The sequence below is a fragment of the Colossoma macropomum genome, unplaced genomic scaffold, assembly GCF_904425465.1.
Source record: "Colossoma macropomum unplaced genomic scaffold, Colossoma_macropomum, whole genome shotgun sequence".
Lineage (NCBI taxonomy): Eukaryota > Metazoa > Chordata > Actinopteri > Characiformes > Serrasalmidae > Colossoma > Colossoma macropomum.
Genome location: NW_023494785.1, coordinates 16,093,760 through 16,116,946, shown reverse-complemented (window position 1 = coordinate 16,116,946; position 23,187 = coordinate 16,093,760). Strand labels below are relative to the sequence as shown.

At 40.4% G+C, this 23,187-nt stretch overlaps 1 protein-coding gene across 2 annotated transcripts in view; it reads right to left on the bottom strand.

Moving 5' to 3' along the window:
* Positions 1 to 23,187, bottom strand: part of sema6e (sema domain, transmembrane domain (TM), and cytoplasmic domain, (semaphorin) 6E) — a 156,642-nt gene that overhangs the window by 35,217 nt on the left and 98,238 nt on the right. For both annotated transcript variants that reach the window (XM_036584396.1, XM_036584404.1), the window contains exons 4-15: positions 19,512 to 19,700; positions 16,186 to 16,300; positions 13,772 to 13,829; positions 12,204 to 12,260; positions 11,740 to 11,841; positions 5,711 to 5,801; positions 5,321 to 5,443; positions 5,120 to 5,208; positions 4,594 to 4,811; positions 4,147 to 4,278; positions 1,371 to 1,526; positions 798 to 971 (exon numbers count right to left, since the gene is read on the bottom strand). In XM_036584396.1, coding sequence (XP_036440289.1) covers positions 798 to 971; positions 1,371 to 1,526; positions 4,147 to 4,278; positions 4,594 to 4,811; positions 5,120 to 5,208; positions 5,321 to 5,443; positions 5,711 to 5,801; positions 11,740 to 11,841; positions 12,204 to 12,260; positions 13,772 to 13,829; positions 16,186 to 16,300; positions 19,512 to 19,641 — 1,445 coding nt within the window. In that variant the 5' untranslated portion in view covers positions 19,642 to 19,700. The remainder of the gene's footprint in view (positions 1 to 797; positions 972 to 1,370; positions 1,527 to 4,146; positions 4,279 to 4,593; positions 4,812 to 5,119; positions 5,209 to 5,320; positions 5,444 to 5,710; positions 5,802 to 11,739; positions 11,842 to 12,203; positions 12,261 to 13,771; positions 13,830 to 16,185; positions 16,301 to 19,511; positions 19,701 to 23,187) is intronic.

Below are 23,187 nucleotides of genomic sequence, written 5' to 3'. Positions count from 1 at the left end.
CTTAATTACAGGCTATACAAACAGAATATCAACTAATCATATACACGCATACATACTCTGAATGCTACTGGAAAGATTATAAGATATTAGTGTTCATGCAAATGAAACAAGGAAATGTAGACAGAGAGAGTAAAATGGATAAGCTCATCCAGAATAAGGGGATCAGTTTGTCGATTTTGTGAGCTGGTTGAAGTAACAGGCCATTCCCTCTGCATACTGAGCTGGATGATGAATTCCTTAGATGTGCTTGCAAACTGGTATTATTATCACCCTCGTTAATAATACGTTTTCTGCACAGAGCCACGTAACATTGTTAACATCCAGTGGTTCTCTGAGTTTGTTTGGATGAAAGCCAAACAATATTACCAAACTATTCGGTATTTTCTTGCATTATGGCAGCCACTGCATCAGCTCTGCGCTATCATTTTTGAAGATTTGTTACTGTGGCAATTAGCTGAACCATACAAATTATAAAAATTTGCAAGATATTAATGGACTCTTGTAGATTATGTTCACTTGTACGCTTAACAATAAGCTATGGAAAAGTCAGAGAAGCCAAACAAAAGTAAATATGCAAACAATTTGTGATACATATGTAATTCTTGAAGACAACGTGCCAACCACAAATAGCAAAACTTAACCGTTAGCGCTTTTTTGCATACTTGTAGCAGTGCAAGTCAGGTTGATGGACACAAACTACTACCAGATGCAAAAATGTGCAGACATTTAATTTAACACATTTTTGTTGTTTGCAAAAGGCGTGTGAGGAGTGTGAGAGTGAAAAAGACAGTGCTCACTTCATTGGGTTGTACACGTCGATGTCCTCCAGTAACTGGCTGCTGAAGGTGGAGTTAGGGTGAGTACTAGCCAGGACCTTCAGAACCCGCCCGTTCTCCGAGCCCAGGAACAGAACTGTGTGGTTCTTATAAGGCCCAGCGGCTGTATCCACAGCTATTTGGGTCAACTTAAACCTACAGACAGAAAATTCACTCATTTAGCAAACAACCAACAGAGCTGTCACTGCATCAAATGACATTAAACAGCGCAGGTGTTTGTGTTTACTCTTGAGTAGTGGTTAGACGTGGTGTTTCTCCAGGGAGACAGAGACAGATGCGATCGGGAGAATGAGCAACAGAGCGCGAGAGAGAAAGAGAGACAGAGAGAGGGAAAGCGACAGAGAGGAAGAGGAGAGAAAGAGTTTGAAAGAAAGTGAGAGGGACAGATGTGATGGAGAGAGAGTGCTTATGCCCAGCAGGCGTTCTACAACTTGCTCAAGCAGCCTGTCAGTTGTCAGATTGGCTGTGACGTGCATACCGCTGTTGTTGAATGTGGTGTATTGCCAGCAAATTTGTTTGTGTGTGTGTGTATACCTGCTGGTGGTGCGTGTGAAGCATGGCCGGTCGTTGACGGAGGGTACAGCCTCGTCCATTAGCGGATAAGACTTGATGAAGGTGAGAGTTTCATCAGGGAAGGTGGTGGAGGACTTGTAGGCAGCAGCAGAGCCGTCTCCAGCACAGGAACCTGGCCTACAGGCACAAACACACAGCACATTACCTTCAACACCTTCTGTAGAAACGCAAACATACACACAAACATGTTTGTTTTTTCCATCTTGCCAAGACTCATGGGTTATTTCACAGAGCAGGACTTCTCAGTTTAGCCAGATAAGTTAAGCCCAAAGTCAAGCCTGTGCAACAGGAAGAGCTGAGGGACCTGCTTTTTGGACAGTCCTAATCTTTGGGCTTAAGTTATCTGCCTAACTGAGAAATCCTGCTTTGTCAAATACCCCTATGGTGTCATACCACGTCCCAAATGTTTTATTTACATATGTAACTGCATATCGTCATCGTCAGAACAAAACTCTTATCGCTAAATAAGCAAATTTACTAGAGAATGAAAACACATTCTTAACTTCCAATGCATGTTAATGTAATAAGATTTTATATTAAGTCACTTTGAACTACTTCAATTAGTCCATTTGTCATGAAATTTGTAAATGGCAGCATTTTCAAACTATTAAAAAAAAAAACAATGGAGCTCCAAGGTTTTCTTCTGACAACAATTTCTAATTACTATATGTAGCATTTCACATATTGTTGCTGTCAAATCAACCATGTAACTCTATTGTTTTTTATTTTTCTACATCACTTAAACAAAGCATCTGTCCCTTACATTGCGTCAACATATCTTGATGAATGGATCAACAGAAATGCTTCAGAATGAATTGCCATAAAATCTAGTTATGCTCATCCTATGAAAATTAAAGAATGTTTTTTTTCCTTCTCCTGTAAAGATTTCATTTTAGAGATACAGGTTTTTCTTACCACATTACCGATATGTATTATATACAGTACTGTGCAAAGGACATTTATCTCAGTAGTGTGTTTTACTGGTTAAAACACAATTTATCAATACAATCGATATAAATAAGCATAAATACAGTAAAAACTAGCAAGAATTTATTTTGGAAAAAAGCTTGATGTCTTTTTCTATATGTTTTCCATGGCAAAGTTTGGTTCCAGATGTCTCCTGGATGCCCCAGACCATTGCATCGATTTGTTACATTCCATCACAAGCAGATGTGATTTTACATAATGAAGCACTGATTAGCCAAACCAAGTGTTGGATGTTCATCACAAATAATATCGACATGCCACAATGAAAGGTTTGGAAAGGGTTAAATAACCATATTGACATAAAATCGCTACTTACTCTATTAATAGTTTTTGCATTTATTCTAATATTAGTGTTTTTCATGACTAAAAGGTACCTAAAACTTTTGTACAGTGCTGCATATGTATATGTAAAGTATCTGTATGTAATAAGAACTCTAAGTCTAAGCCTAACCCTAGACCTAACCCTTGCTCTTTCAACTGAAACAAGGACACAGTGTCACTGATGTGAAGCACTGCTCTTATGAAGCACCAAAAGCTACTTAAGCGCCCTCTTGTGGATGATTTTTAAGTCTGCGAAACATAAGTGAGTAAACGAGTGATTTAGTTAATTTTCAGTGAGTCAGTTAAGTCAAGTCCATGAGGTGGTTTGTAAAAAAATTTTTTGGAAAAAGAACATTAGCTTTGTTTTCCTCTGCTTTTCCTACACAGTCAGGACTGAAAAAGTTGGAAGACACACACATACACAAACACTCATACCAGCAGCTCTTCCAGCCAATATTAAATCAAAGCTGCCAGTTTCCTTTCAGATATTCTGTAGCTAACACAAAGCCAAGATAACACATTCTGAGTTCAGGCCTGACAAGCCAAGTTCTGAGTTCCACGTAGCAAGTTAAGAGGGCCAGAAGTATTAATCAGAGTCAGAGGACCTGTGTGTGCCTGTGTCTAACCAAACATAACTGACTGATCAATCAGTTTTAGGAGTCTAAGATTTTGCTTAGACACACAGCCAAATCAGATTTTTCCCCACATTAAATACAAATCTAATCTTCTCCTTCAACTCTGAAATGAACAATCACAAGCTCATTGCTATTTAAATCGGAGTCACATTCAAATACAAATGCAGTGAGAAAACAATCAACAGCTTGAATAAACACATGAATCCAAAAAAAAAAACAAACAAGAAAAATAAATCTGATCCAAGCTTTTAAACAGTTCTGCAAACTACGCTGTAAAGACTTTTAATTGTATAATCATACTTATTTCTTCATATTAGAGGTCAAATAGAGGTCCAATAAACTATTTTTGTAATAGTCACTGATGATATAAATCCAGGCTGAAGTGAATTCCTCAGCGATGCTGGAAAAAATAAACCTCAGCCACTGCTTCTGGAAGCCTGGATCCATTAGAAGGTGGCAATGATACTTTTGTTCCCTGCTAGCCAGGAACAGCACAAGGTTTAAACGTTTTCCCCATGGTCCAATCTTTTCCTAGGATCCAACAGACTGCCTGTAGTAATAACACTCCTTATAATTTCAATGTGTTTGGGTGGCTAAACCAATGTAAGCTGTATGGCTGTCATACTTAAATGTTTTTATGTACTGAAATTAAAATGGGCTGTTTTTGCAGTTTATACAGTGCATCAAACTCTTTTATTTACTAAAGCAAGATTTTTTTCATGATATGGGCCCTTTGAAGTTTTTATGGGAAACCAAATAAGAAACCACACAATGTTACCCAGCGGTAAACTCACCTGGGCTTGGGCACCTGCTCGTCAGGTACAGGGGTCCAGGCCGACTCGCTGGTCTTCTGCTCTTTAAACTTGCCATTAAACACTCGCTCAATGTCATCCATGTAAAAGGCACACACAGCAGAGCCAGTGATGCTGAAAGGAAGAGGAACTCCTTTAAATCAAGGGGCTAATTAGATTGTGTCTTTGACAGTGGGACAATGAGCTAACTGTGCTGAGCAGTTAGTTTATACAGTTAATCTTTTTTTTCCAATGGTAATAACATAAGAACATGATTATTATTACAGTATATGAGTCAGTCTGCTTTATAATATATAGAAAAAAGAAGACAAGAGGAGAGAAATGGAGAGGAATTGAGAAGAGAAGACAAATGAAGAAGAGAAGAGAAATGGAGAGAGGAAGAGAAATGGAGAGGAACTGAGAAGAGAAGAACTCTCAGGGTGATGTCACCTGTTAGCCTGTGTGGTGAAGACTCCCAGCACAGCAGGCCTGTGGTTGATTTGCATGACGTTAGTTAAGGACTGCAGGACGTCAAAGTAAAAAAATGAGTCGCCTGGAACAGAGCAGTTCAGCCGGGCTTTCAGGAACGATGTCCAGTATCGCTCTAGAACCCTCGGAGAACCACCATTATCGTTCTTACACACCCGAGCTACCCTGGAAAACACCACCTAGAAAAAGAGGAGGCAATGATGCACAGTTAAATAAAATGATGGTGGGAAAACAACAAGATCTGAATGAGATAACTTAAGCTAATATCTGCTACAAGTAAGACTTATTGTAGCTTCATAGAGACAAACGAAACAAAGTTAGCCTAGTTCTGGCCAAGTACTGTTTATAGTCAACCGCTAGGTGGATGAGAAGATCCAAACAAAGCTCAAACATATCCAGTCTCTTAAAGTCGCATGTAGTCAATAGTCAAAAAAAAAAGTAAAACTTTAGTTCATTCAAAGTCATTCAACCCAAGTGCAGGTCATACCTTGCCAAGAGTGGTGTATTCCACTGCAATCTCACTGAAGAAAAAGTACACGTAATTGCCATACTCAATGGCATGGAGAAAATGGGGCTCTGAAAGAACAGAACAAAACTTTAGACAAAAGAGAAAACTAAAATTCGCCCATCAAGCATTCACCTTTTAACAGGAAGAGTCTGAAAGAGTGCTCTGTGTTATGGTTCTGACCTCGCAGCCATTTGGAGTCGTACTTCACGGTTCGCAGGACTGGACTACTTTCTCCTAAACTTCTGTAAATCACTGCATCGCTCGCTAAAAAATCTGTCATCGTGGCTGAATAAAAATCGCCACCTGGAAATGGAATGAAACAACGCTTTATTTCAAGGCCAAAAAACAAATTTTCACAGTTTTCACAGCTCTTGGTGCCTAAAATCGCAGGTTTCAGGATCACACATTTCTCTTTTCTCACACACATAGATTCTGTAGCATTTCTGAACCCATGTACTCGCTGGTATCACATTAGGAGCAGCTGAACTTTGTGAAACGTCAGTGGAATATTGGCGAGATTGAAGGCGAGATCATGTTTCCCTCCTGATGGCCTCAGCTCGGCCAACTCACCAGCAAACAGGCCAACGTTGGACTGGCGCGATTCAAAAGGGCATCGAGCCTGACCAACCACCTCCTCTCCATCCTGCTCCAGTGTGGACATCTGAGACAGAGGGAAGGAGGGAGAGGTAGGGAGAGAGAGAAAGAATACCATGTCATGGAATACTGCATATACATCCACCACCTTTTCATGACATTCTCTGGCTGCTGTCTGCATCATTTGAATGCAGTGACTTTCAATTCAGCATACAAACTCCAGCACTGCTCCGATCTTCTGAACTAGCTAAACGGAAATACAGCAGAATTGATCCTAACCTTGTTCTGCTGCCCTGCTCTACGACCTCCCTGGCAGTATGAGGGCAGCATTAGTGCAGGCTGCACAGGGGCTAACTCTCAGCAGACACAATAGGCACTAATCCCAGAGGACAGACACAATGTGACCCCCAAATATCACCCTTTAAACTCTCTCAGCAATAAAGCACAGATGCCAGGAAAAACCCAGCTGTGTATATTTGTGTGTGTGTATGTGTTGGTCTAGACAGTGAAAGTGGCACTGCTGCAGCTCTCAGTTTGATGTCTCGGTCTGAAACTAACAAGATGTGCTTTGGCCTGTTAGCTCTGCGCACACCTACAGCGGACAGCAAACAACCCCTATACATGAGCCTCTCACTGGCCCACTAATTCTCTGCACAACTTTAACCCTTAGAAGTCACTCTTATCACTAGCAGTAACAAAAACATGCTGTAATTGAATATATGCTGTGATTTTCTATTTGATATATTTTATATTTGGTGTGAAGCACTTCATGGGCCTAGCTTCTTTCTTTCTTTCTTTCTTTCTGTCCATCCAACGAACTACCTAACTCACTCACCTACTCACTCACTCATGTTTAACAAGACTGTCGACAAGGGGGAGCTACTGGCACTCAAGGCTCAATTCCTTGTGTGCCACTGAGAAAGCAAGATAGAGAGAAATTCATGGTCGTCATCCTGCTGTAGTCCTACAGAGGAATCAGTGAAGACTGCCTGGGACAAATGGCATGTGACGGGCAAATACTGGAGTCACATATCTAGACACATTAGTGACCCAGTGCATTCTCAGTGTGTGGCCACTGGCCAATCACGCAAACACCACCGCCCTCAAAACAAAGCATAATGATAACAACTGGAAAAGTTAAACCATTAGCTAGAGAGATGGAGAAAACCTCCAAAAAGCTTCAGGAGTAGCAGGGATGTGAGATATTGCTTGTATACTGTGTATATTGTACATTGTGTATTGTTTGTAAATTGTGTGTATATGTTGCTTGTATATCGTGTTTAATACTAGAGAGACACCAACAGCTGGAACCAAATTCCTTTTGGACAATAAATCTGATTCTGATTTTGCAAACACTGAAAGTTACTTAAACAAGACACAAAGACATGAAGAACTGAAAGTTCCGAAGGTAACAGATTCTTTGCATACTTTGGTACCTCCTTTCACCCTGTTCTTCAATGTTCTTGAGGCTTATTGAAACAAGCAGAGAAATGTAGAAATCATATGAATTCAAACTTTTAATTGATGTTTGTATGTAGGAGATACGCTACTGTTCAAAAGTTTGGAATCACTTGTCCTTTTAATAATTTGTGTTACTTTTAATGCAATTATAACTCTTACAAAGTAGATTTAAATATTACAAACTACAGAACAAAAGCTATTTTCAAATTCAGTAGTGAGTTTGAGTACACTGTCAAAAGTGAAACACAGTCCATCACTGTCAAAAGTGTTTATGATGTTTGAATGAATGTAAGATATCACTTTTGTTAATCTAAACTAATATTTTGCTTTGTGTTGTGTCATTCAAATGATTTATTTGAGATGAACAAAACCAGTTAAATTGTTTATTACAACAAACTCATTTTTTTAGGTTGAACCGACAAACCATTTTTATACTGTATTTTGGGATGAACATCTATTAAATGATAAATCGCGTTTGAAAATCCACTGTTTACGGCAGTGTCTGGCAGATTCCAAACTTTTGAAAGGTAGTGAACTTTGTTATGATTTGAGTTTGATTAGAAGTTACTGTTGTGCCTTGGAAAAAATATCCGTTTTTTTGTTGCCATGTTTTTGTATTTTTCAGACACTGAATCAAATGGAACAAAGCCATAAGTGCAGTCTCAAACTTGTCACTCCAGAATGTCACTGTAATTCACTACATAACTATAAAATTAATAATTTTATTCTAACAATACATTTAAATAATTGTGTAATGCAAACTTGATATAAAAAAACAAAAACTCTAGACTTCTGAGGATTAAATCTGCTCCGGTTCTCTGGTCTCTGTCTCCCTTTTGGACTTCTTCCTAACCTCTCTAACAGCTCTGTATCTTTATTATCTTGTCTTAACCTTCCCAAGACCCCTTTAAAGCCAGCCTATAACCATGTCACAACTATACCACAGCCTCTCTCAGACTTACTGAAACCTCCCTCTAATCACAGCGTAACCTTCCCTATGCAATTTCCCAGATTACCGCAATCACTTCTTGACCTTAGTATAATCTTTTTTCAACTATATCCTAACCTCTGCTTTACCTCTTCATCACCTCTCCCCAAAAGACTCTCCGCCTGCTGAGAGACTCCGGGGAGGATTCTCTTTCCACAGAAAACACACAGTGCAGGAGGGGACAGTGCCCATGCACCGAGAGATATGATTTACTCTCACTGACTAATCTCACCCCTCTGCAGGAGCTTGCAGGCCTAGGTTTTCCATAGCACGATAAAGAGAGAGACAGAGAGACAGAGAGAGAGAGAGAGAGAGAGAGAGACAGAGAGACAGAGAGAGAAAGAGAGAGAGAGAGAGAGAGAGAGAGAGAGAGAGAGAGAGAGAGAGAGAAAGGAGGGGAGATCCTCAGGGTAAGAAATATAAATCAGACTCCTCAGAGAGTCTGCAGTGGAAAGAAAGAGAGTTAGCTGACTCCCCAATGACCTCTTTTAACACACGCGCGCACACAGTGAGTGAAATGTGTTGGGCTAGACACCTTGAGCTTGAGCAAGTTCTGTTTCCTAGTGACAGGATATTTTGCACTGAATAGACTACAACGTCTCTCTACTGAGTAGCCTTACCTTTACCTAAGACATCTACTGTATAGATCAATTAATAAATAAACAAATCTAGATGTATAAATGGACATGAAAAGCAATTAATCTGAAGTTATTCTTTCAGAGGTAAGCTGGATTCATTCACCTGGCTCAAAGAAAGAGATAAACTTTTGTTTTTTTTTTAGATAATTTTTAGATATTTCTGGGTTTGATAGTGACACGTTGCAAAAACCGAGAGACAAATGCATTAGTTACTAAAAAAATCCGGATATTTCATTTTTTTTACTACTCAGAACAGCATAAAAGCTCATGATCATCTGCATATCACATTTTTAAAGAGTTATTCAACTCTATATTTGTGACATGAATGTTGCATAACAGAAATGAAACGAGGGTAAACAGCACAATTATTGACAAATACTGGCAATGTGTTTCTAGGTAACACACTCTAGGTTTCAGACACAACACTGTGCCCTCTAAATAAAACCTACTGTCTTGCCACTCATGCCTCCTGTGATTGCTCTGTGAACAGGAGAATTGAGGTAAAACATTACAGCCGACCAGGTCAGCTAGATTTAAAGCTACTAAATTTTAAAGGAATAGCACCAGCTACCTCATCATTTTATTTACTGATAAACAATTATTAATAAAACTTAATTATTAGAGGGGTTGTAACCCTCCATCCCCTGGAAATCACATCAGTGGCTGATCTCACAGCAGTGCCTATATGATTTCACTGAGGTCAGCCTTGTCTTAAGTAAGTGAAGTAAAATGCATGCTCAGATTACTTTAGGTGAGAGAATTAATTTGCAGGCAAAAACATTCTACTTTTGGGCCTTTAAAAATTCCTCCACACTGTCATTGTCCTGCTGCAAGGTGAGTTTGATGTATCTGGAACAGTATTTGGAAGATTTTTCAGTGCACTTCCACTGCTGTGGAGTCGTATCATTAAAAGAAATAAGTGTTCCGCTGGCCATGCATGCCCATACTACCATGAGTGGCTCAATTTTTCGCCACAGTTTCCTCGTTCCATCTCTCTGGTAAAGTGTGTCAATAAGACTTGGGCCCAAGCACTGTTGCCTCAGTCATTGCCTCATTTCAAATCTAATGTGCTGGAGTACAGAGCCAAAACAACAAATTTGCATCACCGTTCAACTGCGTCACCATCCAAGTATTTTTGGACTACGCTGTATAATATTAAATTTGCGGTCTTAAAGTTTATATTTCAAAAAGCAAACCATGATTCACAGGGCAACCATGACGTAAACCTGTACAGCACTTAAACTCAACAAAAGAGTAAAGTGTGTGTGTGTGTATCTGAAAAACTCAAACACAGTCTGGAGGAGCAAAACATGTCTGTGTTTCTAGACAGCAGTTACGATTTTTATATCATCCCCATTTTCTGCTCTTGGCATGCTGTGCAAGTCAGGATCATGCAAAGATCTCCTCTCTGCTCGTACTTACTGGCACTGAGGTGCTTGAGACAGCCCTAGTCCTCTTTCAACACTTATGCAAACACTCAGCTCATTCATGTCCACTATGAACACTCAGGCTGACTGCAGCAATGACAACTTCTACTAACCCTCAATAATACAGAGTTCTTTTAACCCCCAGTAACACTAACTTTTATTAACTTACAGTAACACCAACTTCTATTAACCCACAGTAACACCAACTTCTACTTACCCACAGTAACACAAATTCATATTAACTTACAGTAACCCCAACTTCTATCAACCCACAGTAACACCAACTTCTACTTACCCACAGTAACACAAATTCATATTAACTTACAGTAACACCAACTTCTATTAACCCACAGTAACACCAACTTCTATTAACCCACAGTAACACCAACTTCTATCAACCCACAGTAACACCAACGTCTACTTACCCACAGTAACACCAACTTCTATTAGCCCACAGTAACACCAATGTCTACTTACCCACAGTAACACCAACTTCTATTAACCCACAGTAACACCAACTTCTATTAACCAAAGTAACACCAACTTCTATTAACCCACAGTAACACCAACTTCTGTTAACCCACAGTAACACCAACTTGTTAACCCATAGTAACATCAACTTCTATTAACTTACAGTAACACCAACTTCTATTAACCCACAGTAACACCAAATTCCAACTTCTACTAACCCACTGTAACACTGTCTATTAACCCACAGTAACCCCAACTTCTACTAACCCACAGCATTGCCAAGTCCTTGTAGAAAAAGGCTGTGCAGCAATACAGCTGAATAAGCAAGAATTGCACTTTTGGGCAGCACAGACATTATTACAGACCTCAAGGAGGAGTGATTCCATGCCACTGGCATGGACCAATCCCTGTCAGGCTAAGGCAAAAATTTCACTTGGGTGGTGGAAAAGTTTAAACGTATTCAGTGGTGCTGCCTGGAGACAGTGTAATAGCATAGTGAGAACTCGAGATCAAAATGAAGTAAAAACTGCAGTAACTTTCTATTAACCCAAAGTAACGTCAACTTCTACCCGCAGTAATGCAAACTTCTATCAGTTACATTGGTAGCGGGGGTGCAGTAATGCAAACTTCCATTTACTCGCAGTAATGCCAATTTCTATTCATCCATGGTAATGCAAACTTCTAGTAACCCAAAGTAGTGCAAACTTTTTTTTAACCTGTAGTAACACAAACAACTATTAACCAGCAGTAATGCAAACATCTATTAATCCATGGCAATGCAAACTTCTAGTAACCTGCAGTAATGCCAACTTCAATGTCCCAATGATAAGACCACTCATCTTAACTCATTTGTAAAAGTGAGGTTTGTATGTGTGTGTGTGTGTGTGTGTGTTTGTGTGTGTGTACTTCTGCTTCTGTTAGAGCTGTTAGAGTATCTTATACGACTGACAGATGGTGGCAAAGTCAATGAAGAGTGAGTTTGTGACCAGACAAATGTGTACGACAAAACAAACACTCTACCTTGTAGTTGCGGCAGGTGGGGTTAAATGCGTTGGTTCCGCATGCAAACAGTGTTTCGTCGTTGCGAGGAACCAGTACTTTGATGTAGTTGTAGCACTCATCCTGTGAAAATCAAGACGCTTTTAGAGAAATACACACGCTGTGTTTTACCATAATCACTATGCTGAACTCTGTGGACACCCTCCCTCATAGATCTACATGAGCACCACCATCATTCAAGAACTGAGAGTGACTGTGTCTCTGTAGCAAATACCTGCAGTGCTCATGCTAACAAGCAATCTGCACTGCTGTAGCACCTCATATTCTAGAGGGAAAGCAAACAAAGAGAGAGAGAGATAGAGACAGACAGAGAAAGAGAGACAGACAGAGATAGATAGAGAGATAGAGAGAGAGAGAGAGAGAGAGAGAGAGAGAGAGAGAGAGAGAGAGAGAGATCCTATAGAAAGAAATGGTTGCACACTCACGCTGTTCTTGCCCCTCACTGTGCATTTCTCCACATCTTTCGTTTTCCACGTCAGTTTCTGAAAAAAAAAAAGAAAAAGAAAAAAAATGGAAGAATGCATCAGCGACAATCTCCTCTTCAGTCAGAAACTACTCATAACAGCTGCAACGGAGACAATCTTATTTATTGCAATAAAGTCTTCAGAAAATAAACAGCTCAGTACCACACAATGAGAGAGAGAGAGAGAGAGAGAGAGAGAGAGAGAGAGAATATAACAGGAGGAACAGACAGGGAAAAGAGAGATCCATCAGGTCATCAAGCTTGTGGTGTGTATGGTGTGGAGAGGTACTGGTTAATGGCATTAGGATAAAGAGTTTGAGTGATTTGCTCCTGTCTCTTTGCCTGCCCTCTTGGCAGGAACACCGATTCAATCGACACAGGAGAGCACACACATGCACACACACACAAATACACGCACACACACACACACACACACACACACACACACACACACACACACACACACACACACACACAGCACTGAAAAACGTGCTCTCTAAACCACAAATATCCTTTCCAGTTACCATATTCCAACTGTCATAACACTCAGATTCTACAGGGAGAGACATAAAACTTAGAGAGAATAAGAGAGAGAGACAGAAACAGCCTGACAGAGAGAGGGAGAGAGAGAGAGAGAGAGAGAGAAAATGTTTATCATCTCTGTTCCTTCAGGCAAGAAAGACAACAAATGTTAGCCATTTGTTCAATGCAACCTCAATTAATCATTCTCATGTAATCCTATGAATTGCTCAAATTTTGTGATGATATTACAGTGCAACTCTCTTGCGTAGCAGAGCATGAGCTTTTTGAACAGCTTTATCCATATCTAACAGGCAGATCAAAGTAAACTCATTTTAATATGGTCCCCCTTCCCCTGGTTTCATAAGTCAAATTACCTCTGACAAATGTGATTCTTCTAGCTGATTCACTGAGCTTCCAACCAGGGGTACATTAAATCGCACTAATTGGATGATTTCCCTCTTAATGCAGAAATTGCTGTTGTAGAGACACAACTCACATGATGCCAGAAAAAAAAATAATAATAAAAGCAGAGACTGTGCCCAGTCTTTCAGAAGCAGAAACACAGTAACTGGCTCAGCATTATCATTAAAATGCAGGACAGGAGCCTACGCTGGCTCCTCTGTACTTTCAGAGTAAATGCACTCCTACCTTAGAGTCCCTTAATGTTCTGAAAAAGCAGAGAAATGGGATGGGATATGGCAGGAGGGAAGGGCCAGGGACGGGCTGCTCTAAGCTGGGATCAGCTAAGTGCTCTGAGCCGTAGTCAGGATGCTGAGAGGGTCGCTGATGGGGAGCATTAGCGCTATTCATTTCACACTGCTCCAGACCACTCCGCACAGTTAAAAACCCACCATTATATCAGACGGTTAAAGAAAAAAAAAAAAACAGCGAGAGACACAGAGAGAGAGAGAGAGAGAGAGAGAGAGAGAGAGAGAGAGAGACAGAGAGAGACAGAGAGAGAGAGAGAGAGAGAGAGAGAGAGAGAGAGAGAGAGAGAGAGAGGCTTACCTGCTGGGGTACGATTTCCTCGATCGAAGTGCTGAGATTGACGGCAAAGACATGATCCCTGCAACACACAAAACACAATAAAAATCAGGGACTTACAGCGAGGTCCTCTATCAGTCACCTCAGTTTGAATGAGACTGATTAGCCTCAATCATACAGTCCTCACCGGGGACAGCTATGTGTGAGAGAGAGAACTAAGCCTTGAATGTGTGGTTCATCACTCTTTGGCCCAAACGAACAAATCTCACCCACTTCATCACTACACTTCCAGAAGCTCCGCTGTGCCACATGTACTGCTCAAATTACGTTGTGCTGAGACTGAAAGCTAATATAGGATCATCTCCTCCTCTTTACAAGACCCCAGGTTTTAAATTAACCCCTTAAAGTGCGAGGTTTAATATGTACGTTCACACTTCATTTCCTCACTCTGATAACGACATAACTTGCATATTAGTCTCATAGAATAACTGAATAATAATGCCTTAATGTTAGTAACTACAACTCTGCAGATTAGGGGGTTAAAAAAAAATCCCAAACCAGCAGTCTTATTCTGTTGCACGTGCAACAGGCCTAGAACTAGCATCCACACAGGCTAAGGGCTCTGACACACCAAGCTGATTGTTGGCAGCAGTCCAGTTTTCACTGAACTTCTGTGGTCAGCTGTAGTTTCTGGGGTGCGTCTGCACCTGTTGACACTAGTTGGCTCTTGTCAGTGGCTGACTGGTCAACTGAGAATGCTGAATTGGCATCTTAGGCTGGTAGTGTAGCCAATTACTGCACCAGAAGGGCCCACATAGAGTATGTAATTTTCAATATACATGCAAATAGCAATGTTTGATCAATACGGATAGACATTTTAAACATTTATGCTATTTGAAGACACATTTTTAAAACAAACAGTATTCTAACATCCAGATGTGAACCATGATTATTTAGCCCTTGAGGTTGGACCACAAATGTCAAAACTCAAAACCACCTCTGCAATAATGCTAATTCCTGGCAGAACTCCTATGGGATTTTAGCAGTACATTAGCGCTTTTTTCTAGAATGAACACGCTTTTTTCTGCATTAAACACATTTGGATTCAACACACGGTAGATTAAAGACATCTGAAGCTTGTAAAAGACGTTCCATGTTTTTTTTGTTTTTTTTGCAGTTTGTAGCAGACATATCAACATATATTTTACCTTGTAGCAGTTTTTTACAATAAGTCTTTCAGTAAAAAGTCCTGGCATAAAGCTGCCATTGATTTACATTTCTAACATCTCACTGAAATGCACTGGTTAGGCTGCTACTTGTACTCACAGTCAGTGGCATATCTAGAACTTTCAGAAGGACTAGAGTGATGTTTTTTTTTTTTACTTGGGACTTGACTTGAGACTTTCTTGTTTTTTGCACTTTAGTGATTTGTTCCCACCTTTGCTACCCACTATAAATGAAAATGTGATGGGTTGATTCCATTGTCAGTTCCTATTTATGTTATCATTAATCTCACATATTAGGCTTTCAGTTCAGCTCCTAAAGTCCTAACCAACAGGAGAGCCTGCTCGGCTGTACCTATATTCACTTAGACACCACAAAGAAAAAAGGAGTTTTACTGCAACACTTGCAGAATTTAAATACAACATGAACGATGATTATATTACACAAAAAAATAAGCCTTGTCTGATGGACTAGAAGACACTGAAAGTTCCCACTGTTAATATCCCAGCAAGAAAATATTTTTAATTGTTATAAACAAACAAGGACACACAAGAGCTAAGAAGTCGCTCAGGTTGATAACATACTAAGACAGCTGTACCAACATAAAACATGGAGCATTCCAGTCATTTCATGTTGTTTTTCATTTCTGTCACATAATCAAGGAAAAGAGCCTTCCCTTCAGAAGTCTGTCCAATTACTTCTGTTATGTTAATGGTAGCTTCTGGTAGCTCCCTTACGGAATTTATGTTAGCACCAAGGTAGCCGTGGTGAGTGCTCATTTTTCCACATAACAATTCAACACTACTTATGGCAGCTCCAGCTTAAATACTGCCATTTACCTTGAGCAAATCATTAAGATGTACTTCAACTTAAAGTCTAACTCTGAAGTTTACTGGAGAAGCCTGTAAGCTATCTCGCGCGTTGGTCGGTTTATTCTGCAATACTGGCTCTTCCTTTTTTCTTTTTTTTCATTTATAAACTTCTGCTATCCCCTAGTATGGAAAGTTATATCCTTTCACGCAAGCACAGCACATATGGCTGCCAGCTGTAGTCTTTGTGGGGTTTTGAAGTGCAACTTTTCACAGAAGACGTGAGGCACTGGTGACGTGATGGGAAACGATTGTCAGCGGGCCTTGGTTGACATTCGTTTTTTTCGACATCAGCTTGGTGCGTCAAGGTCCGAAGGCTGGTGGTATTGGAGGTGACAGACTCACCTGGCAGCGATGTAGAGCATGTGGTTTATACGCAGCATCCTCTGGAAGTCCAGACCAAGCCTCGCCGTGTCATTATCCGACATGTTGCCCTGGAAACCAGGGTACAGATAGGAGTCTGTAAACAGAGAATGGGGAAAAGAGAGATAGAGAGAGAGAGAGAGAGAGAGAGATATTAAGAAACCAGCAACAACAGCTGTTGCTGTTAGGAGTAAGCAATACTATCCAACACTACCCACATCCAGATTTGTTTAGAAGAAACAAACAGGTTTCATTCATATCTGCCAAAACTAATTACACAAGATGTCAGTGTATAGAAGATATTAACACTTATTCTCCTCAGCATGGCTTTATTAAAACTAATCCTCTTGAGAAAGCTCGGCTCAAAGAAAAAGGATTCCTCATTCAGGATATCCTTTTTTCATTATTTAATGGCGAGGTCTAAGAGCACTGCTGGCCCTTCATGGCAGAGTAAATTCAGTCTGTATATCCAATCTGTCAGCACAAAGTGATGGCTTCATTTAGCTAGCAGGTGAGGTGAGCCGGAGAGGCCTTTTCAGCATCTGGCTTTTTTTTCCCATGCAATTTATCACAAATGGTCCCAAAACACAATGTTTATTATTAGAGCAACACTTAGGTCTGTGCTCTTTTGCTGCAAAGGTCAAGTAAAGGTAAGATTATACTCAATCGCTGTTATGTGTGAAAATGACTACTGATGGTTGTATTGACCTTGCTATGAGATGTGGTTCTCATAAATGTCTGTTGCGCATTGCTATGACTGGTATAAATTATCTTGTGGCAAACTCCAATAGCAGAAATACTACAGCTGTCGCGAGCAGAGAATTAGACTCTTTTTAACTGATCTGAGCACGGCGCAGAGTGACAGGCTGTGAAAGGCAACATCTAAGAGTTTAGCGGCAGCAGGAACTTGTTTCTCCTCTCAGAAGTTTACACAGTAAACATCATCTGATCTCAGCGTGCTCACCACTGATCACAGTACAGCCATTATTCTCACACTTCTGTATGAAGACATACAGCACAAAAGCCCAAAGAAATCAATCATGCACTTTGTCCCTGGACTGCGTGTGTTTAGATTGAAACTGCGGTTATCTAGGCCCCCACTGCAGTGGTGAAGACTTAAAGCTTTATTTTAGAAAATCAGGAGTTGGATCCCATGACCGTGAGGGCAGCAGCCTACAGTGCCACGGGACCCTGGCTGTTTGCGTAAGCCGGACAAGAGGGAGCATCTTCATAGCTTCAATGAATTCACCATCACACTGGCCAGAAATGAAGAGCCTGAAGAACGTGGGAGCAAGAAATACAGAGAAAGGGCAGAAGGGCTGATCTCAGGGCAGACAAATATGGTGGATGTGCTGACGTAGCAGCATTCATACAGGATATGTACTTTTACTCACTTCTGGATAGCTCCAGCTTTGGTCAAAAAGCAGAGACAGAAACAGATTCAGCCTCTTAAAGGATTTCCATTTCACACTGTAATATAACTCAATCATTTTGTTTTATTTTTCCCATACAGTTTCTGAAAAATAAGACTTAGGATGTGGACTTAGAAAGGTGCTTAAGGGGTTAACTCACCTTTTCACCCTTCAGAGTTCACTTACTCTGCGACAAGTTCTACAAAACTTTTTGATTAGCCAAATTTCTTATACTTAAAGAAACTGAGCACAGCATTAGACCATATACAATGTTTAGAAGTTCTAAAATATTCAGCCTCTGCATTCTACAGAATAGGGCCTATTCATATTATAGAGGAAAAAAAACAGTAAGTAATCATGGTTTAACTGTCAAGATGTCATTATGGTATGCCACTTTGCAGAACTACTGTTGTTTTACCATGAATTAACACCGAATTTCACCCACCCACACTGCCAAAAGTGTATCAGCCTTTATTTACATAAAAAATATATTGCTGTTTTACCCCTACTGCGGTCTTGATCAGAGAACACCGAAACATCAGTATGGTTTCAATGTAAATAAAGTCTGATCCATTAGTACTACCGAGTGTGAGTGTGCCAATTGTTTCAGCATGAAGTTTTTAGGTTTTGGATGTACTTCAAGGCTGGTTGAGGCACCTTCCCAAATGTTCTCTTGCAAAGAAATATTCTCAGTTTTTTCTCCTTTAGCAAGGAGCTATATAACATTTAACTCTTGGCTTTTTGCTAAGACTACAGGGGTTTGGCTTTACATCAAGCTTGACACCCTCTGCAGGCGAACTCTTCATCAGCGCTCTCTTTTTGCGAGGTTTTGAATGGTGTGAAATAGTCCTTTACCTTTAACCTGTCCTTTAAATTAGTGCACACCTCAAGCACTCTCCTGGCACAGGGTCAGGGAATTAGCATAAGTAATAGCCTTCCTGCGTTTGTGCAGCACACGTTCGTGCACACATGCATGCACGCACACACACACAGGTAGAAAAAGGCTGATAAATGGACCTCATTACATGTCTGCTGGTCTCCTTGAAGAGCTCTATTAGCCCCGACTACCTCTACCAATGGCCCAGTGCTTCTATATCTCTTATGGATCCATTAGCAGCAGGGCCAGTCTTCCTCTCACCTCGTGTAGTAATAATGGATCTGTAATTTCAACCGGGGGAAGCTCTATACACTTTCTTGCTCAAAACAGACAGCAAATGTGTTGTGTGGAACCACATGGACCTTTCATTTCCTGTGATGTCCTCATCCTAAACAATCTTGTGTATATTTTTTATAGCACTTAATGGGAGTTTGAGTAGGATCATTCATACCTCGATCACCTATGAAGTCTGTGACACCATAAAATTAATTTAACTCTCGGATTTCATTGAATTAGATAAGTGCAACGGCTTACATAACCATAAAAGCATTGAACCCATCTAACTGAACGTGAGTGCTCCTTTGTAGCTAAGTACGGTCTTGCTCACTCCATTATTGATATGTTGATGTGAGTGTTGTGTCTGGATTGGCTATGGAGCCGCTGGCTGTTTATGCATTTGGCATGTGAACAGCGTTCCTATCTGCCAAGTGCTGATTGTTTCGCAGGCTGGGTGCTTTTAAGTGTGAGAGATGCTTTTACATATATTTTCTAATTTACTCTGGGTGGGATACATCATCCAATTCATCTTTTTTTTTCTTTTGATATGGAGAGTCATAAGCAGCAATGACAAAGCAAAAAAGTAAAAAGATCAAAAGATCTGACAAAAAGTCTAATACAGTCCAACATGTGTAATAACTCAGACTTGGTAAGACTTCCTGCACTTAATATCTTGAACTAAACTAAATTGCCTCGATATAAACACAGAATCTTATCCGTGAACTTCTAAGCATCATACTCACACTCACTCCCAACGATGCTGATTGGCTCCAGGTCTTGGGGGAAAGGTGTGGCAGCATCGGACAGGTGTGATAGGCTGGTGAGGGCGAGGGTCAGGGCCAGGAGGGGCCGCAACCCCAAAACCAACCGCATTTCAGCGCCAGCTACAGCACTCAGGCCCACAGCATGACCCACAGTGGACTTACTTCCACCTGAAAGAGAGTAAAATAAAAGAGTCAAACAGGCTGCTAGAGACTGAAAGCAACACCATGTTCTTAAATGCCCAGATGCAGTGTAGAACAAAGGATTTTGCAGAGTACCTATATTCTCACCCATTTGTAATCAATAAATAATATTATAGATATTCTTAAAGCACAGTGAACCAACACTTGTGAAAAGATGAACTTCTTGATAAGTGGATTGTTGCAACAAAAGTGTCAGGACTGTCTCATGTATGTAATTTAACATTAACGGCCATTATAAAAGCCTGATACTCAGGCTGGGAGTGGTACAGAAGATGATCAAAAGTTGTATCTATAATAATAATAATGTTTAATTAGGTGGTTGTGCCTCAGTGAATGAGAGAGAGAGATGAAAGAGAGTGCAGGAGCATATCCGCTCATTAACACTCCAAGCGGCCTCGACTACTCTCGGCTAATCAAATTTAAGTTGCCTGCACACCCAGGTTAGTGGAGGCTCAGTCTCAGAACCCCAAATCTCCAGTTTACAAAACATACTCATTTTCCCTGGGTTAGAAATAACCCCAGCAACTCCACTTCTGCTTCTGACTCAAACCTTTACCTTTCCATGAAGAACACTGAAAAGTAGACATGGACAGATATCCTTTTTTACAGCAAGATCATCAGCTCTGGCCGACAATGCTGCAACACCTGCACACTTCCTTCCTGCACCCTTTGTCTAAAATTAACTCCAAACTTTAGGACATGTAATCTGGTATTTATATTAACGTCATCGAATTCTACATCTTTTCTCATACTGAGAAAACTGAAGGTTAGAATGCCATCAGAAGAACTTCTTGTATCTATAGCGGGACATTCAGATGGGGAGCAGTGTCCTTGGTCCTGGCCTGGTAAAGCTGCATAAAGACAAAAGTTGGGCTAACTGCTATTATCAGCCACAGCTTAGAGATAGCAAAGAAGTAGCTTGGAGGGGGGCAGAGGGAGGGACTGAGACACCTTTGGCCGGAGGGACCCTGGCTCATTGACTCTCACTCCACAGTCTTTCACAGGTGACTTAACACAATTAACAGCAAAGGCTGCTGGGATACTGCTGCCCTCTGTCAACCATGACACAAGGCCAACAGGGACGCATCAAAAACTCATTTTCAGAGCAGTGGAAAAAATGACAAGGGCCGAAAAAAAAGAGAAAAGCAATAAAAAAAGGTCCTGCTGCCCATGTTGGAGGGCATTTTTGAGCCGAATTCCATTATTAATGAGTGGCTGAGTATTTGTGCTGAGTGCAGACTGAGTTGAAATGCTAATTCTAAGGCTTGTTTACTTTGTGGGCCAACTGAGCAGTGAGGTGGACATCAGGGAGCTGCTCTTTAAGTAAACAGACCAATGGTTAACTGGTGTGGATGAGTCTTTTTCTATTTCATATTAATGCTAGGTTGGAGGTTGGGGCAGAGTGATTAGATGGACAGAGATGCTAACTCTCCAGCAGAGTTCGAATGGGATCAGAGTCTCAGTCAACATGAATATGGGCGCTATCAATATTCATATGATCCGCCCTCATTCACATTCAGCAGAGAGGTGAGCGTTTAGCGATGCAGTCAAACAATGATCACACGGCTATAAATTGAAAATTTGCATGTCTGCTTCTGTTTATTTCATGAATTACAGCCTCCTGTGTGAGAGTGAGCGTTAACACACACTAACACTGTCACCCACACACTCTCTCTCTCACACACACACAGATTCTGTCAAGGCAATATATCGGGACATTACTCCTGATGGATTATTTGCACATGGAAGATTGGCTTTTAGCACAGATGGACAGGGTTGCTTTCTTTTAGCACAACTCACACACACTGAGTGACATAACAGCCTTAGCAATGATCACACCTGCATGCCTGCACACTCACACTCATACACGCTCTTATATTACTATATTTATGGCCAATTTTTCCTTGACTTATATATTACTTTAGCTAAAGACTCCAATGTTTAATCCAATAGCCAAAAAAAAAACAGAGCAAGATCTTTATGAAGAATTTTTGATCGATACAGACACTGATTTTCAACACTTTATTATCATGTTAAGGGTTAGGTTTGGATGCATGGATACATCTTTTTGTTACTTTTACTGTACTCTGTTTAAATTCACCAGTTCAGCTTGTGTTGCCATATTGGTTGAACAGGTGATGATTCTGAGGGCACTTGCCTTCTTTTGTGCAGACCAATCAAATTTCTTCTTTAGTTTAGTTCGTTTCGACAGGTGGGAACAGTCCACCTCTACTCAGGCGCGCACAAAACAAAAAAGTTTATCAAAAAAAAACATGGTTATCATGTTATAACGACAGATGAACAATAAAATAATAGTGAAGAAATGCATTTGATTTTGCCTACATGGACCGCTGAACGTATACAGGCAGTGTATCAGCACCCTGACTGGTGAAATTTAAAGAGATGCATTATTAAACTAATTGATTTTAAAGAAGCAGAGATCAAGTAATGTTTATTTTCATTGCTTTGATTGTGATACCTGCAGATGTTATGTGCTTCTATTTTTTTAATGGAGCATAATGGGTGGAATAATATATTTATATCAAGAACATGTGAGAGGGAAAGATCTGTACTTTATCCACTGATATGCAAGAGGTCTATCTAAGGGTAAACACGTTAAAAGTAACAGCATTTATAACCCCACCAAACATCTGACCAATCAATGGACACCTACATGTATAATTTGCAGCATGAAGAAAAACAAACCAAATAGAAAGGATACAAGAACAGTATCCTAGTAATTATTAGTAGTAGAAGTATAAGTAATTAACTGTGTTCACAAGTGGTACCATTTCAAAATCATGAGTGCAGAAAAAAAGTTACACATTTTTGGTATATAATGTTAAATCTGCAGGTCATCAATATCTGCTGATATTATTAGCCAGGTGACAGATCACTTGGGTTTAAAGGAAACATTCTGGCTTGTTTTCAGTTTTTAGTGAAATCTGTGTTTTGTTGTCTATGTTGTAGGCTTCTGTACAGCCAGCAAATAGTTCCAACAACACTGATATTTTCATCTTTTCTCATCATTGTGGGCACATTTGGATAAAGCACACAGCACATATACATGCACAGAAGCTTCTTGTCCAAACAGACCCCACAGCAGGGCTCCAGCGGTGACTAAAGGCTAATCAGAGGGTGCCAAGCAGTAACCATTCTCAGAGATGTTCTTTGTCAAGGTTTTGCTTGTCATTTGCCTTATCAGACTCACAGTCGGGTGCTCTGGGCTTGGAGCTGACACATGGAACAAAATCTATGCTCACACACACACAGACAGACAAACAGGCACACACACACAAATCTTTTCTTGCACTAAGCAGTGAGGATCAGAGGACCTTTCTCACATGAACACAAACAGACCATAATTACGCAACACTGCCACATGCTCTTCTACAATAATATCTTTTTTTGTGAGCTATTTTATTCATTACAGAGCATACACACACCAGTTGCG